This window comes from Ochotona princeps, chromosome 14, assembly GCF_030435755.1.
Source record: "Ochotona princeps isolate mOchPri1 chromosome 14, mOchPri1.hap1, whole genome shotgun sequence".
NCBI classification, from domain to species: domain Eukaryota; kingdom Metazoa; phylum Chordata; class Mammalia; order Lagomorpha; family Ochotonidae; genus Ochotona; species Ochotona princeps.
Genome location: NC_080845.1, coordinates 6,347,253 through 6,365,406, shown reverse-complemented (window position 1 = coordinate 6,365,406; position 18,154 = coordinate 6,347,253). Strand labels below are relative to the sequence as shown.

Genomic DNA, 18,154 nt, shown 5'->3' with positions numbered 1-18,154 from the left:
TTATCAGTCTGTCGTGCGTGGAGTAGAAAGGGCAAAAGCAGGCTGGTAGGATGTCAGCACATTATGGCCATAACAGTCTTCACAGCCTCAAATAAAAAAGATACTGTACTTGACAAGTGAATCTGTTTTAAATTATTTCACATACTATGAAGACTGAATATCGATTGGTCAGTTCTCCCATTAGAATTAGGTTGTATCCCGAAAGTTGGTTTTCAGATCAGTTATCAATTTGTAGCTTATTTTCTAAAAAGGAGATGGTGTATGGCTTCTTAGCCTCAGCCACATTTCAGCCCTAAAGGAGTTGAAATCTTTCATACTGGGAAGGTAGGATGTCTTTTGTAGTCCTCATCACTTAATATAATGGCAAAGAAAGAAAATGAATAAGAATAATTGTTTCAATTTTACACTATTAAATGAGAACGTGTTACACTAGATAAGGCATGCTACAAAAGGCTGTGAGACCTTGAGCAATTTACATAAATTTTCCGTTTTACTATGTTTTGCTTTTTTGTGTGTTTTTTAAGAGATTTATTTTTATTGGAAGGCAGATTTACAGAGAGAAGGACAGACAGAGAGAAAGATCTGTCTGCTGACTTACTCCCCAGGCGGCGCAAAGGCCAGAGCTGAACCAGTTCCAAGTAGGAACCAAGAGCTTCTTCCGGTCTCCCATGCACGTGCAGGGTCCCCAGGTTTAGGCCATCCTTTGCTTCTTTCCCAGGCTGTAAGCAGGGAGCTGGATAGGAAGTAGAGCAGCCAGGACATGAACCAGTGTCTATATGGGATCCTGGTGGTTGCAAGACAAGGATTTAGCGGCTGAGCCATCCTGGGGGGAGGGGCTGTATTATTTTTCAAGGTATTTTATTTTTAATATTGTTTACTTAGTTGAGAGGGATGCACACCCATGTAGGCTTCTGATTAGAGTGGGGAGGGGAGAGGTATAGAGGAAGGTGAGTGGGACAAACATTTCCATTTTTTCTATCTCCTGTGTCCACAGGGGCAGAAGGAGAGGGGACCATTCCTTGCTGTCAAATTACATCAGCACCCAGGGAAGCAAACAATCATTTGAGTTTTCCAAGGGTGTTGCTTGAGTGGTTTTGATAGATTTGTGATGTCGTCAGCTTTGTAATGCCAGGGTTGAGAAAGTCTTTCCAAGTCCAGGAACAAGTTGAAACACGTGGCTGGGAGAGTGAGCTGACCTGCCCTGCTTTCCATCTCTGATGAGGCCTAGTTCCTTTGCTGACCTAGATGAAGTGGCTCTCATGCCCCCCATATGCATCTGACCATGCTGTCCATTGCATAGGCATCAGCAACTGAGGCGGCCCAGTCCTGACACATACGCTGCAAGGTTGGATCACATATGTTGTGATTTTCCCTGGCCGGGGTTTGAGTATAACTATCTAGTTGGGGGATCCACCAAGAAACCTTGCCAGGGATGACCTCAGACTTTGCCCTTTGCATGTGCTAGCCAGTGCAGGCTCATGTTTGGTCTGTCAGCTGCACCAGTTAATGCACATACCGGTGGATGCAGCTGCCTGATCAGTTCTGCCCCCAGCCCCATCTCTCATGGGTGTTGCCAAGGCTCACTCTTCATGCACATCAGCAGGTGCTATAGCCAAGTCAAGGCGATCTCCAATAACCTCTACCAGCCCTGGTTTTTGTAGGTGCCAGCAAGTGCTGTGGCCTTCCCTATCCATCCCTCATCCCTTTTGGCTCTTGTGCAAACCATGGATGCTACAGCTTAACTCAGCCCACCCTGCCCTAGACCTGACCCACATATATGTCAATGGGTGTAGCAACCTAGTCCAGCCTGGCCCAACCCCAGCCCTCTTGTGAACTGGCAGGTATTGCGGTCCAACCCAACCTGGCCTGAGCCCTGTCCTGGCTCCAACTTGAGCCAGTGTATACTGTGAACTGGCCCAGACTGGCCTTGCCTTCTCCTAGCACCCAGCCCCCATTTCTCATGCTTACCAGCAGGAGCTACAACCTAGCAGGGAAGTTCCCCAAGTTCCCCTACCAGGCCTGCTCCTACTCCTGGATCATGTGTGTGCTGGTGAGTGTTGCAGCCCAGCCTGATATGGCTGGTCCCAGTTCTGGAACTCACTGGTGAGTAAAGTGGCCTAGCCCAACTGACCTGTACCCATTTCAGCTCTTGCCAGTGGTTTCTATCGCCCAGTCTAGCCCAGCCTAGCCTAGCTTGAGAACCAGACCTGGCTCTAATAAACTGGTAGAGGCCATAGCCTAGCCCTACCTGTTCCACACCCATTCTGGCTCTTGCAAGCACCAGTGGATGCTAAAGCTTAGCCCAGTCTTGCCCCCAGATGCAGCCTACATGCATGCCAGTAGGTGTTGCAGTCTTGCCCAGCTTGGTCTACCTTCACCCCTGGCTCTTGCACTCCACGGTGGGAGCTGCAGCCTAGCAGGGGAGTCCCCGGAGTTCCATTACCAGGCCCATTCTCAGTCCTGGATCTTGCACATACTGGCAGGTGTTTGTCCCAGCCTGTCATGGGCCACCCATAGTCTCAGGTCTTCCTGGTGGGTGTTGCAGCCTAGCCCAGCTTTCCCATACCCTGTCCTGGCTCTGGTGCGTGTCAGCGTGTGCTACAGCCTGGCCTGGCTATTGTACTCCCCAGCAAGAGATGAGGCCTAGCAGGAGAGTTTCCCAAATTCCCCTACCAGGTCCTAGATTTCATGTGTGCTAGCGGGTACCAGTGCCCTGCTTGGCATGGTCTGCCTTTGCATGTGTCAGCAGGTGCCGCAGCCTGGCCCAGCCTAGCCCCTTCCCAGTCCCAGCTCCTGCTAGTGGGTGGTGGACAATGCTGGTTAGCCCAGACATACCCTTCCGGTTTCCTCCCCCTCTAGCTCCCTCACCTACCTGTGAGAACAGTGGCCCAGTCTGTGGAAGACCCCAGAAATCATTCCTGCCCTCAGGTGCTCTGATGCCACCATGTCCCCAGACCGCCCCACCTTCCTTGGGCGATCTGAAGCTCCCTTGCCAGAGGACTGGGATAGCATGTCCCAGCCTGGAGTTCCCCACCTTCCCCACATATCCACAAAACAAAACAAAACAAAACAAAACAACAACAAACAAACAAAGACCCAGGCATGTCTGCTGGCATTAATCAGGCCCAGGATGCTGGCATTAATCAGGCCCAGGATGCCCCACAGCTGTTGGCTGCTTTTCTCCTAGCGGTGTAACACTTGCCTAGGTAAAAGGCAACCTAGACAGGTGCCTACAGCTGGGGTTACAGAAACTTTCTGACTTCAGGTGTCACATCAGCAAAACTGGATCTTTTAAAGGCTTAAATGAGGTAATACGTGTCAAGTTTCTGGTACGTGGCTGACTCAGAGCTGCTCTTAAATGATCACTGTTTGAATATGGGTACAGATTCTTACAAATGTAAGTACAAGGGACATGTTTGCAATTTGGGGGCCAACATATTGTTCTGCCGAGAGTCTGTATTGGGGTAGGGCCAAGGAGAGATGAGGAAGGAGTCGTGCTGCGGCCCAGTGTGAACCATCCCAGTAGGTACACGGTACCCAGGAGCTGGGCCCGAAGTGTCTGTTTCTCAGTGTTGCCTGTTCCCTTTGGTCACCTTCAGCAGCACCAGAAGCATGGTGGGTTCTACTGGAATCCAAAGCTCTGGTGAAAGGGTGGCCTGACCTCAGTCACTGTCGGAAGCAGCTAACTCTCTCTACACCACAGGCCAACAGAGAGTTTTGTTAGTTTTAAGGAAAGACTAATGATCCTAGACACCATCCTTTGCATCTAATAGGTCATCTCATCAAATGTACCCAATCACTCCATGAGCTGAAGATGCCACTATCTCATCCCATACAGCAGGAGAAAAGGACCTCTGTGGCCTCACTTGCCAGAGTAGCGTAGCTGGGAGAGGGCAAGGCTGGGGCTCACACCCAGCTCCTCTTGCCTCTCCAGCTCATTTGTGCAACTGCTGTCTGGGTTCTCAGGAAAACAACATTGTGGTTACTGACAGCACGTCCAGCCTTTCTGTCCCCATGGGTGCGTCACTGAGCACTCACCCGTGGGAGGTGGGGTGAGACATCAATCGCATTATCACTACTGACTTACCAATAAAACAGTATATGGATTCTGTCCCTTGTCTACAACGAAGTTGAGTAATGGAGGTGAAATATATCGATTTAGGGAGAAACGATTTCATAGAGGTAACGTTTAGCACGTAAATATGATGCTATGTTCGTATTGTGACTCAGTGTCTCAACATTTTTTAAGCTGTAACATTTAATTAGACACAGTACATAAAGTAGGCCTCACAAGAAAACATGGAGAAACACAATGCAGAATTTTTCTGCAATTTGTGCTTCGCCAGTGTTCAGTTTGCTGATTTCAGTAATGATTGAGATTGTAGCATCAGCTGCTTCTTCTGCAAGGGCAGCTCCTCTACCTGATGTCTGATGTTTTTCCAGGAAGCAGGACTGGGATGAGCTGCCAAGCTCTGCACTTCTGCCTTGCCAACAAAGAATCTTGAAGTCCTAATATTTCTCTTTTGTTTACTATGGTTATTAGCATGATCAATAAATACAGTGATCGAATTGGAAATGCAAGATACAATTAAAACTAAGTTGGCTTCCAGCAGCCATAGGGACATTGTAAATAGCTTAGCTTTTTGTTTTGAACACACAATCTGTCTTAGATTTGGAGTTGCTTTCTCTCTTCTTTTTATTTGAGAGGGAGAGAAAGAGAGAGAAACAGAGCTCTCAAATGCTGGTTCATATTCCAAATGTCTGCAGTAATCAAGCTGGAGCTTGAGTTAGATATCCCCCAGGGTGTAGGCTCCCTGCCACATGAGCAGGAAGCTGAGGTACCGAGCCGGAGGGGGACTCCACCCCAGGCACTACAATGTGGTACGCGGGATCTTAACCAGCAGGCTGCATGCCCACTCCCCAGAGCCAATTTTTAATGGCTTGGGAGTTTTTCCTTAAGTGATTTTAATTATTTTAAGATTTCTTGCACACACCAGTCACATTCTCCAGAGAATGCAAGAGTGGGACTGGTCCCTTGCAGCTCTGGGGTTCTGTACAGGGCTGGCCGTTACTCATGAAAACTGTTAACTGACTTCCCAATGACTGTTTTGTTAAAAGCTGTTTGGTTACTTTATTTATTAAAACACATATTTTTTGTTTAGAAAAATCTAGCACTTGGCTTTTGGAAGTGAATTTGTATAGTACCAGAGTAACACACACAGACGAGTTGCAGTCATAAACTGCATAGTGACATTTGGTCCATGATGGACAGCCTGTGTAGTGCTGATCCTCTTGGACTGTGTGGCCTGGTGATGCCGCAGGTGTCATGGTCTGTGTAAGCTTACTTGGATGTTTGCATAGCACCTCACTACATGTTCCGCAGTGTGTCCCTGCCATTAAGCAGTGCATGGCTGTACTTCTATACCTAGTCTAAATGATAGTCACTCACTGGTCTCATGTGCTATGCTACTTTTTGTGTGTGCATGCGTGTGTGTAAATGTGTACAGATGTGCATATTTTTACCTGAGAAATAACCTCATGTTTTATGAAAAGAAGTACCCTTCCCTTCTTTTTATCTGTTGTATTCCTCCATGTCTAAATGCTTCTCCTCAACATGATCTTTAATCAATGATTATATGCTGTTAAATATGTCTATAAACTCAATGATTATATGCTGTTAAATATGTCTATAAACTCAATCTCTGTGCTGTTTTAGGTAGGACTGTGGAAAATACCTTAAAAATACCTCTCTCAATATTTTCTCAAGATAAGTTCTTAGTAATGCTAAGCAGAAGTGTGTGTGTGTGTGTGTGTGTGTGTGTGTAACAATACATGTATATGTGTGGCCTTAACTCTCTAGAAAGGTTATGCTAAAAAATAAGCAAACTAAATCTATCCCCTTAGGTTTGTTTCTTTAATCAGAGCCTTTTTTATTTCTTGGAGCTGACAAATGTGTTCTCTGTCTGGCTACAAAAGGTCATTGTGACTGACACATGGAAGTGGTTGCCCCAGCGAGCCCCATTTTTATGGCTGAAGGACTTCTCCAGACACACCTGTCTTGGGGGTTCCTAAGCTGTGTCATACAAGCGAAGCTGAAATGAACCAGACCTTTAAGGTAGCGGTCTTCAACCCAGGAACACGATCTCTGCAGAGTCACCGATGATTGTCCAAAGGGGACGCGGTGTCAGAGGTCAGGTCTTTGTGGGTCAGCTCTCCCTCAGCGCATGCGTGCTCTTCCGCAGCATTCACCTGCCTCAGGGAGTTGCACGGTGGAAACATGTGCTGGTTGTCCTTGTCCCATATCCTCTTTCCCACTATGTGAGAGAGAGGCATAGGCCCACCCAGTGTCCCTAAGTGGAAGCCCCATGGAAGCGCCCAGCAAAGGACAGTACAGGATATGGGTAGAAACAAACCCCCTTGCGTCAGCACTGATAACCCCCTGCCCTTCCAGTGAAGAAACCCATGGGTGGTAAAAGCCTGTTAGTGGTGATAGAAAATTCGTATTTTATCAGAATGAATACTTATATTGCTTTGATCACTTGTAGACTACTTATAATGATTACTTAATCCAGAAAGAAATATCAAATATGTAGAGCATGGTAATTACAGGGAATAAAAATAATTTTAACATTTCAATTTCCATATATTTCTTTTGTAGAGCATAACCGTACATTGCATTAGGAAAACACAGGAGAAAAATGGAACTACACTTTCAAGAACAAAAAAGAAGAGCATAAAAATTTTAGATTCAAAGAAAGGCAAATTTATATATTTTTTAAAATGGATAGTGGATATAAAATTGCTGTGCTATTTATGTTGGGTTGGATATATTTTAAAGAATAGTGTTGCAGTTTTATTTTAAAATGTCAACATTTATGACATACTGAAATAACACTGTTTACAACTATATAGACTTATAATGAAAAATTGTAGATGCCAACTTAAAAAATGTGCAAGAGAGGAAAAATGTGTGAGGAGGTACATGACTTTTCAGAATTACTTCAGGGAGGATTTCACTGAAGGCTGTGTAGGCCACCAGCCCTGATCAAACATGTGGGTGGCAGGGGCGGCCTCACCTGACCTCGGGGGCACCCGCCCCCATTGTGGTTTGGACATCTCAGCCTCACTTGCAGCTGTGTGCCTGCACTCAGCAGGAACAGAGAGCTGTGGGCAGGGCAAGGTCTGAGAGACCTGCCTGGCTCCCAGGAGCTCTCCTGTGCCCTCCAGCTTCCCTCTCCTTGGCCATAGCCACCAGGCCTTCGGGTGCCTTTGTATCCCCATCATGCCCAAGGATAGTGCCTCCTCTCTGGCTGCTGCCTCCCTAAATTGCCCCATAGAACTTAGGATTTGTTAGTCTTCCTTCTCATATCATGTCCGAAAGCACTCCTTGGTCCTCCCTCCGTCTTTCTCTTTAAATGGTTTCTTCTGGTTCTGTTGCTAATGAAAGGGAACGGGGAAGTTAAGTTATAGGATTCAGACCTCTGACTTCCTGGAGAGAGAGTTCTGCGGGGAGGAAGGCAGCCGCTTCCGGTGTTGGCTTGTCGTGGTGAGCGTGTGCTCCTGCAGCTCCTGCAGTCTCATGGGACTGTGCTGCATTGACGCAGAGCACCAGTTGTTCCAACCACGCCTGGCCTTGGACAAAGGCTGTCCTCATGGTTCCACTCCTGCTCTGCGTCCCAGGTCCTCACTGTACCGACTGGGCACTGGACAGCTCCATCTGAGAGTCTAGCCATCCTGCACTTGTTGCTGATTATCTCGAGCGTCCAGCATTGCCTTCATAACCAGATCGTAAAGTCCAGTCAGGCAGAGACCATATGGTCCATTTCTCAGCTCCCCACAGTACCTAGTCGAGTACTGACCGTAACAGATGCTCAATGAGCCTTTCCCAATTGATTGTAAAAACAGCAAAAGCTGATGGGAGTTCTGGATTGAATTCTGGAACCATGATATTTTGCTGTATGATTTGGGGGCAGCTTGTGTATGTTCTGGAGCTCTTATTTCTTCACCGATAAGATCTGTGTGATAGGAGCAGCTCTTGTTATCAGGAAAAATGCTGCGTGCTGGAATCACTAATGCACTCAGGGTGATATTAGTGTTGTTATTGTTTTCATGTTGTGTGAGAGGAGACACTAAAGTACGTCAAATAGCCTGTCCAAAGCCACTAGGCCTAGCAAAAGACAGTGCGACAGAGTCCAAACCCACATTTGACTTGCTGCACTCAGAACACAGCATTCTGAGTGACCTGTGATGGGTAACCTGCAGCTCAGCTGGCTGGGGAAATGCATGGTGTAATATGTAGGAAGCTTTCCTGCTGCCACTTGGGCTTGCAGAGAAGTCCCGGAACATCGGCAGCCTGCGCGGAGTTCACCCCCTCTCTCTCGATGGCCAGAGAGTCAGTCTGGGGGCTGGTAACGATGCAGAGGAGAGTCGTTGTGCTTTTATGTTTTAGTTGACCTTAAAATTCTTGCCTGGCCCCTTGCCTTTGGCACAGTCCAGAGCCGGGAGTCCTTGGTGCACAGCACGGTGGAGCCCGGGACGGAGCATTGTCCTTCCGTTCACCAGTCTCCTATCGTGTTTCTGCTCTGGGGCCAATCGGCAGACCATTCCAGCTTTGAGCAAGCTCTGACCCCTCCGTGCCCCTGCACACAGCCTGGCCCCACTGTGAGCATGAGTCTGGCTTTCGGTGCTTCCTACTGGGTGATGAGGGGGTTCTTCTATAGTTAATTGTATCCATCTGTTTCTAAAAGGTGAAGACATTTCATGAATTTGGGTGCTGGTTTATACATTAATTACATGCGCCCCAGTTCCGTTGCGGCAGTGTGGTCTTAGGAGCTGATAGCTGCAGTTCCAAACCTATGATACCAGAATGTGATGTGCATATTCTAATTTGAGAAATAGTTTAACATTTTTAGATATTCATTTAGATATGGTTATGCAGGTTAAACATAACGTATGATCACTGCTTCTTCCATTGCTTCCAATTAAACCTTGCTTGTTAGTTTAACCTCTAGGTAATCCCATCAAACAATTGATGTCAAGGAAACACTGCCCACAGTAGCTTCGGATGAGTGGCCATTAATTTTAATTGCCTTGATATTAAAGATTAAGAAGTATTGGGACTAGCAGAATAGAAACGATCTGATGTCAAGCAAATCCACTCGCTAAAGCTTCCCCAGGCTGCTGGTGATATTAAAATTTTACTGTGAGAATTAAATAAACCTTTATTAGTGATGACTGTTGTTTGATTGGTCCAGAGGTATGCATAAACAAGATTCTCACATACCTGGGGATGAGACCTTCGGTGGTACAGAGATTCCTCAATTATGAAACTGTTAATAAAGCTATAATCTGATTTTCTAGGCTAGGTTTCATTAATGTATTATAGCTTCTCTGATTGTCAAGATAATATTAACTACAAAGTGCTGAATCCAAATGAGGATTGTTTAGGAGAGAATTTTAAGATGAGCCTTTGTTGCTAAATTCAGAGTTGGGGAATTTTCATTAATTATACCTAAGAAATGCCAAATTCCCTCTCAATCAGGACCATCTCCCTTTGCTCTGTAGACACAATCAGTATTTAACTCTTGCTGAGACCCGACCAACCTCAGAGAAGCTGGAGTGACACCACGCAGTAAGCCCCCTGAGCTGGAGGCTGCGCACTGAGTGATGGGCAGGTCCTGAAGAGCCCATCTCTGCGTGGTCCCTTTTCAGTCTTGATTTGGCATGTTTCCCTTTTTAGAGAATGACATCATTGTGCCTGGGAGTGGATCCTAACGGTCACTGAGACCCACTTTTCCCTGGAAGAAAACCCCTCCCAAGCTTCTGTCTCCATTACATCAAGCCCTGGGACTGCTGGGTCCCTCTGTTTCTCCCTTGTCCCTCGGCCTGTCAGTGGCCAGTCTGTGCTGGTGCCTCCTCCAGAGCGCCTGCACTCTCCACGCTGAGACTCCACCTGCCTCCAGCCCTACTGGCCTCTGCCCTGTGTGCCCTCCTGACTCTGCCCTGCACTGCATGTCCTGTACAATTACCATGGACATGTGCCGTAGGCAGAGGGGGCTTCAAGAAGGGAAGACCAAGATTGATGGCAGGAAAGGATTAGGTCCCCAGTGATGCCTTTGAGGGCCTGATAACTGTGATACGAAGACCAGTTTGTGGGAGGGAAAGGGAAGCTGCTTATAGATCAGAATGGAGCTAGCCACACATTCCTGAGACTTCCTGCCTCTTGGATCCAGGGCTCTGGAGGGAAGTGTCTCTGGATTGGGTCCCCAGGATTATAAAGAGAAGATAGAAGTTTCACAAACACGCAGGGCAGTGGAGTTCCCTCTCAGAACCATAGAGCTGGGCATGGTGGTAGAATGCTTATAGCAAAACGCGGAAGTCAGAGACAGAGATGGAAATCTGGGAGTCACCCACAGAGGATGGCGGAAATGTTGAGTTTGAATAAGGAGCTTAAGGAGAAAGAAGGATACAGGAGCTGAGTGTGGGAAGTGTGCCCCCCATCTGTGGCATCATGCCAGAGCCAGCACTAGTGAGGAGGGTCGCTGTGAGAGACCACTGCTGGGAGGCCAGGCAAGTGGAGGAGCAAGAAGGCCCATCGTGTTCGGGGCTGCTGTGCAGCTGCAAAGCCACCTCTGCCGGCTACCCCACCTCTGAGATGGGGTGTTCTGCATCCTGGCCATCACATAGGAGAGGCATGAAGTGACAGTTACCATGGCACCTATTTGATCGAAGAAAAGAAGGGGGACACGCAATCCTTCAGGACCATGGTAAATACATGAATAATGTAAATACATGAATAAATACATGAATTCATGGTGGAATCCATGATGTTCTTCATGATGTTCACAGTGGTGGAGCAGCCAGAAGCTCTGATCCAAAGCATATTTACTTGTAGGAATACTTATTTCTTTCGGCTGAACTCATGCTGCCAATGTACGTGTGTGTGTGTGTGTGTGTGTGTGTGTGTGTGTACGCACAAGAGGACAGCATATATACAGCAGCAAGGCCAAGATCGGCACCCTTGCCAGGACTCTGGCTTCTTCCAGAGGGATGAATGCCATAGTTTGAAGAATGAGGGTTTCATTTCCAAAGCAATTAAAGACTTGGCAGAGATGGCCAACAAGGGTGCCCACTGTTGTAAATTGGATGGTGGTGGGGGTGTGCTGTGAACTAAAGTAGCTATTATGGACATGGTACCTGCAGGGTAGAACAGTGACCCATGGAGCCTGTACCAGGGCAGCGTGCCTCCTTGACAGATGATTAAGAAATTGTTGAAAAGTATTTTAAATGATTACTTTAAAAATACCTATTTATGTTGAAAAAGAGAGAGGGAGAGACAGAGGGAAAAACATCTTCCGTCCCCAGATGACTGTAATAGCCAGTGGTGGGCCAGGTGAAAGCCAGCAGTTTATCCAGGGTGCCCTCAGGATGGCAAGGGCCTACGTATTTGGGCTTTCTTCACTGTGCCAGAGCATTAGGCTCTAGTCTTGCTGTCCATGAAATGTGATGAAATCCACCCACTGCCAAGACCCTCTTCAGGACTCTGGTCCATTTTGCACTGGCTGACATCATAAGTGGTCTGTGAAAGAAAAATAAGCATATTCCACCTGATGAAAATGGAGCAGCTTCCCTTGCATTTGCATTTGACCTTATTGCAATGACTTGAGTGTTCAAATTGCGACCTTCCCACGTGTTAACTGGCAGGGCTGGGGCAGCCATCTTGGCAGACATGCAGGATTTTCCAAGGCAGGAGACAAAGGGATTGTTCATTATGAATCAATGTTCTCTTTTTTTCAGCAGACCAAATGCTTTTACTATACAGCTGCCAAGGTGCCGCAGATCCAAAAGCATAAGCTGCTCTTCCCTGCCTATTTCTTTCTGTTGACTTAATAGATACTTCCTTTAGCTTTTCTGAGCTAAAGGAAGGGGACTGGTTATTTGAGGGAAGGGACTGGTTATTTGTGTATTAATTGATAAATTTCAGTTGGATGTTTGTGATCAGTACTCACAGCCATTTTAGTGTTCCTGTGGGCAACTCTGGGACACCACAAGAGAATATTGGATTCCTAAAACCGTATTGAATTATCCATGCAGTATGGGCTTGCAAGCTGGGCTTGCAAGCTGGAGACTGAGTGTCTCTTGGTGTCCAGCCATTACTGCTGGAAGCTTGAGTTGCTTTCCTCTTTGGCTGCACTCCCTTCAGTCTCATGTCCTTGTGATCTGTAGGTGTCCAACTGGTTTGGCAACAAACGAATCAGGTACAAGAAGAATATCGGCAAGTTTCAGGAAGAAGCCAACCTCTACGCTGCGAAGACAGCTGTAACGGCTGCACACGCAGTAGCCGCCGCTGTGCAGAACAACCAGACCAACTCACCCACCACACCAAACTCGGGTACGTGCCCAGGCAGCCTTATGCCACAGCACCCTGTCCCCAGTCCAGGAAACAAGAGCCCCACCGAAGACACAGAGGATTTACAAAGGAAGATTCGTGTTCACATGCAGGCCTGTTCTGGGGATGGGTAAATGGGTGGATGACTGAGCTTGTAAACCCACTGTGCACTGCACATAGTGAATGCCACTCACCACTAGTAGGTTCTGGAACTTCTGTACTCAGTAGTGTTTGGAATTCAGCAGTCAGACAGAATGCTGTCAGTGAAGGTTGTCTGCCCCCCGCATCACTTTGAGGTCACTAGCAGTCTGTCAGAGACTGAAATAGCAGAAGTGGGCAGTGCACTTGTTGCTGTCTGTATCGAAGCTGGCATGCTGGGTCAAGCCCAGTGGCGCTGCCTACCTAGTCCAGTCACGGATTGCTGTTGACTCTGCTTGCTAGCGTTGCTGTCACCCCTGGCTAAGCACCCTGGCTCGGTAAGCTCAGGAGCACTTGGCTGGGAGGCATGTGGGACTCCACACACGGGTGCGATGCTCTTGGCTCCTCGTCCCTACATTTGGTCAGATTTTATGTGACAGTCATGATGGAGTGTTTTTAAATTACAGGAAGCTTGAGTAGTAATGAAAAATGTACAGCTAGTGCAAATAGATGGCCTTGGGCAGCAATTCAAAGGGCCTTCCTAAGGTGTTTCAAATATACATGAGAAGCTCAGGAAGTAGGAGATTGTGTCTGTTGGGTCCCTCCTACCCCTGTTTCTTTTCTTGCAACATGACCACAGCTAGAAGGAAAGGAAAGGTGGAGTGAGGGTGTGGTCAGCAGGGAGCTTGGAGGAATTGTCCCAGAGCTAACTGGGAGCAAGGGCCAGGTTCCAGGCCGGCCACTGCGTGTTTTCTGTTTATTTCTCTTTGTGTGTGTCCCTCTCTGTCTCTGTTTTATTTATTATTTTTTTTTAAATTCTCTCTCTCTCTCTCTCTCTCTCTCTCTCTCTCTCTGTCTCTTAGGCTTCCTAGTGGGTAGGAATTTTCCTAGAAGGAAACTGGGTGGCAGTGCCTAGTCTCTGGAGTCTTTCTCCCTCTCAGATGTGGAAATGCCTTGTGTCATGCACAGTCTTGCCCTCTGTACCTGCTCTCCTCCCCTGCCTCTGGGTCTGTAAGGATTGTGTGTGTAGCTCTCTGTTATTCAGCTACTGACCTCTTTCCTTTCCAGGTTCTTCTGGTTCTTTTAACCTCCCAAATTCTGGGGACATGTTCATGAACATGCAGAGTCTGAATGGGGATTCTTACCAAGGGTCCCAAGTCGGAGCCAATGTGCAATCACAGGTAGGAGAAATGCCCCACCTGGGGCCTTTCTAGCAGGGTAGGCTGTGGGCTCAAAACTCCTTCCTCTGTCCCCATGGAAGTGGTCTGCACCTCCGTGCAGATCCTGTGCTGGGTGCTTCCACACGTGACCTGTCTGCCCCACCATTTAATTGAAGGAGAAGTCAAGTGAGCAGTGGCTCTCGATGATTCTGATGAACTTTGTGAATGCATTCGGCTCTGGCTTGAGCTCATGGAGAGGGGTTGGTGATTCCTAGTGCTACAAAGTGGAACAGAAAATGTGCGTGTGCCAAAGTGTGTGTGGTTTAAGAACATACTGCTCTGTTTCATTCCTGTATATTTTAAAGTCAGAATAAAAAAGCCTAAGTTCTTAAAGTAGATTTCAATTTCATTTCTTTTTCTTATCCTCTTAATGGAGAACTCGTCCTAGTTCTTAGTGCATGAGATGGAAGCACACGTATGCACGTGCGTGTGTGTGTGACAGGGAGACTGACCCAGTGTAAATAGTTGAGTAGTTTTTTGCCCACAGCCACATGCGTTGGGTTACTGTAGATGGAAAGTTCGCATTGCCCTGAGGATGTCTTTGGCTGGCATGAAAAGCAAAGCTATGTGAGTTTAAACATGCAAAGAGTTGCTGAAATCCTGCTGGCCGCGTTTGAGTAATAAATTTGTCTTTCATTGAAGATGCTAACCCCTTGTGGCACACATGATTCAGATTGTTCCCTTTTGTAAGTGATGATGTTTTAATAGATTTGGAATGATGAATTTTGTTTTTTCTCACTTCTAGGTGGATACCCTCCGTCATGTTATCAATCAGACGGGAGGCTACAATGATGGCCTTGGAGGAAATTCGCTGTACAGTCCACATAATTTAAATGTGAGTACCCTGGGGGAGCTGACTGAGGAATAGGACCAGGTAAACTCTGCCTCCTTAGCGCCTTTTTGGCCAGTGGGTTTGGCTTCTCGTTTTCCCCGCAGGTAGGACATGGAGTGTGTTGCTGCGCTTTTACTGTAGGAACTTAGGCTAGATGTTACTGAGGACCTTTAGAAGCCCTCCCAGGGGCCTGTATCCTGTCACCAGCAGGGACTTCAGCACCAGCCCATTAAGACACCATCTCCTACCCGCCTTCCTGGACTCCAGGGAGTTGGTGAAAACAGGCCATTTATCCTGAAACCAAGTGGCAAGAAAAGGCCCCCCCGTCCCCAACACACACACACAGCCCAGGGAGGTGAGACGTGCGCACAGCCCTGGACACATGAGCAAACCACACTGAGCCGGGGCTGGCTTCCTGCAAGCGTCCTTCTGGCTGCTGCGTGGAGGGCGAAAGTCACATTGTGCAGTTTTAATGGCTGATCAATGGCTAGTTTTTGTAGCCAATCTGCTAATACTGACTCTTCTGCCACCCCTTCACGGATGGAGAATCGGCAGACGATGGCTGGGAGCGGCCGGGGCCAGTGCTGGTTTGACTGGGCTGGAGCTTTGGGTTGCAGACTTGGGGAGCGAATGTACCTCCCAGCCCCGAGCAGCAGAGTCAGGAGCCACGTGGACCCAAGCCCCCTGGACTTGCTCCGCAAGGAAATATTAATGACTGAGCAGGTGATTGAGGCTGTTCAACTGTGGAGGGAAAAAAGGACCATTAAATACTCGAATCTTTTACATTTGAAATGTCAAATCTTTCTTTTTGGGTTTATAAATAACTCATAATAACCCACAACAAACCATATAAAAAGCCTTTTAGTTGCATTTCTCCTTTTTCATTTAAGTGTTTTGAAATGCTTCAGAGCGTGCGCGATATCCTTATCAACATGATAAAATATGAAACCGAGATCGCCTGCAGCACTTTGCAGGCGTGAGCTCCATCTTCCCTGATGAGGCTTGATAATACAGCGCATAATCTCAACCCACCAGAGTGAGGATTAATTTATTCTGAAAAAAAGAATGCTTGCTGACAACCTCTCCTCCAGCTGCCATGCTGGGTAGAAATATTGTACATTTGTTGTTTATAAATTTGGATAAAAGAGGAATGATGTTTAGTTCAGATGGAATATCTTTAGACTTGTATCTGGGTAAGAGTTTTTCTTTTCCTAAGTAGATTTTCCTACCTGAGGGGAAAGCAGCTTCTATTTTAGATGAAAAGGATTTCCTTGAGCAAGGCACACATGCACACACAGACACACACCCCTGCCCGCCGCCACACACACACACACACACACACACACACCCTGACCTGCCACAACACACATATACACACACGCACAAACTCTGGCTCGCCACCGCGCACGCGCACACATACACAACCCACCACCATCAACACACACACACACACAACCCACCACCATCAACACACACACACATACACAACCCACCACCATCAACACACACACATACACAACCCACCACCATCAACACACACACACATACACAACCCACCACCATCAACACACACACATACACAACCCACCACCATCAACACACACACACATACACAACCCACCACCATCAACACACACACACATACACAACCCACCACCATCAACACACACACACAACAGCCTGCCATCACCTACCCCAGCAGCTTTGTTTTGAATCTCGCTTTTTTTCCTTCTTTGTAACTTAAACTTGACGTGCCCAAGCCTGGAGAATTCTTCTCCCACTGGCTCTGGTCATCTCCAGATGGGTCGGTCCCTCGGTCTTGGCGCATTAGGTGTCACTCCCTGCAGCGATGCAAGCTAGCGTGTGAAGGCAGAGCAGGCAGGTGCTGGCACCGGCTCATCTCAGAGCTGTGCCAGGCTGGGTGAGGAATCAGAGTGGAGTTCTGCATGGACTAGTACATGGGAGAGAGGCGGGGGACCCCCAAGGCCCACACCAGCATGGAGCTTGGGGGCCAGGGGGTGGGGCTGGTTGAAGCTACGGACTCTGGGTGACAGCCAGCTCACCCTTGCCTGCCCTCCAGAAAGACCCACCCCGTCAGTTCCATTTAGGCTGCCCTGACTCACCAACCCAGCACCTCCCTCTTGTTGACTGACATAAAAATATGTAGCGACAAGCTGTCTGCCACAGCAGAAATCTGATCAGACATTGATTTCAGCAGTTGCTTCTATAGGCCAAGACAGAAGGCAAATTTGTTTCTGAGTTGGGCTATTTGCTGATGCAGCTCTGAGGCAGGGAGGGCTGGCGGCCTGGACGAGGGGGCCGCGGCCGGGCAGGAGCCCACTTACAGATCATTGGAATGCGGATTTGAATAGTGTGCACTCTTCTGCAGCTCATGCATTTTCATTCTGGAAGGTCTGGTCTAGAGGGAACTTGTGGCCTTCACCTGCCAAGGGTTGCAGTGGCTGGCTGTCAGGCATGGGTGGAGACAGGCTGGGCAGCTGTGTCTTCCATGGAGCTCAAGGCACTGCGAGGGGCTCCCTTCCTTTAGGTTTCCCTGCCAGCAGATCAAAGGCCGAGCCTCATGCCAGCTTGGGACCAGCTAAAGCCTTCTTGCGCTTGCTGATTTATTGCCAAATCTTCACTCGATGGCATGGATTTGTTTTACATGCATTTAATCCCACTTTAACACATGCTTCCAACTCCTGCCAAAGTGGGTTTGGAAAATACATGTAGCTAATGCGCCTTTGCTCGCTTGGCGTCGTCTGGCTTCAGTGGGAGCCGGGATGGCGACGCACGTGTGCCCACTGAACTGTGTTTCTCCTTTCAGGCTAATGGAGGCTGGCAGGACGCAACGACTCCATCTTCTGTGACTTCTCCCACGGAAGGCCCAGGCAGTGTGCACTCGGATACCTCTAACTGATCTCTGGCCACACTCTCCCCGGGCTGCTCTGCCTTGAGAAGTGCATTCACAGCAATAGGAGGAAAAGGAATGCGGTTTTTGTAGCCCACCATCTACAGCTTTACTGTAAAACCTTATCTTATTAGAGAACTGGGTAAATCTGTTTTTTAAGGAATCATAATCATTTGTATTTATACTGAAAAACACAATGTTTTAAAAAAGAAAAAAAAAGCACTTTATCCAATTAGGCCAAGAATTCACATTGTTGACAGTCCTGTAGCTATTTTATCATAATTTATTATCAATATTTTACACTAATGGTTTCACAGTTGCCAATTACTTGGCCTTAAGGGTAAAAAGTACAGTATGGCTTCACCCCGGTCACTGAAGCCGCTGCGGAGCCCCGGCCTGCGCGCACGCAGCTCCGCCGCACACCGGACTGTCCCTCGTGGTAGCACTGACCAAGCCGGCCTGAGAGAGCAGTCCGGCCCCTTCTGTCCCTGATGGTCGTGTTTGAGAGCCTTCTCATCACACTGGTGTCGCGATCACTTGTGTCGCAGTTAAATCAGACACTGGCAGCCTCTTTTCTGTCTGACAGCGCCGGGGCCCAGAGTCCACTCGGTAACTGAAACACGGATCCAGATTGTTCCAGGAGGTGAAGCTCCTGGCTGCTGGCA

At 47.8% G+C, this 18,154-nt stretch overlaps 1 protein-coding gene across 2 annotated transcripts in view; it reads left to right on the top strand.

Moving 5' to 3' along the window:
* The window catches only part of PBX3 (PBX homeobox 3), a 206,169-nt gene extending 188,272 nt beyond the window's left edge, over nt 1–17,897 (top strand). Inside the window, exons 6-9 of one of the 2 annotated variants that reach the window (XM_058672609.1) lie at nt 12,226–12,391; nt 13,595–13,707; nt 14,492–14,581; nt 17,406–17,897. In XM_058672609.1, coding sequence (XP_058528592.1) covers nt 12,226–12,391; nt 13,595–13,707; nt 14,492–14,581; nt 17,406–17,498 — 462 coding nt within the window. In that variant the 3' untranslated portion in view covers nt 17,499–17,897. The remainder of the gene's footprint in view (nt 1–12,225; nt 12,392–13,594; nt 13,708–14,491; nt 14,582–17,405) is intronic. The other variant, XM_058672610.1, reaches the window with a different exon arrangement.
* The last annotated feature ends 257 nt before the right edge of the window (nt 17,898–18,154 follow it).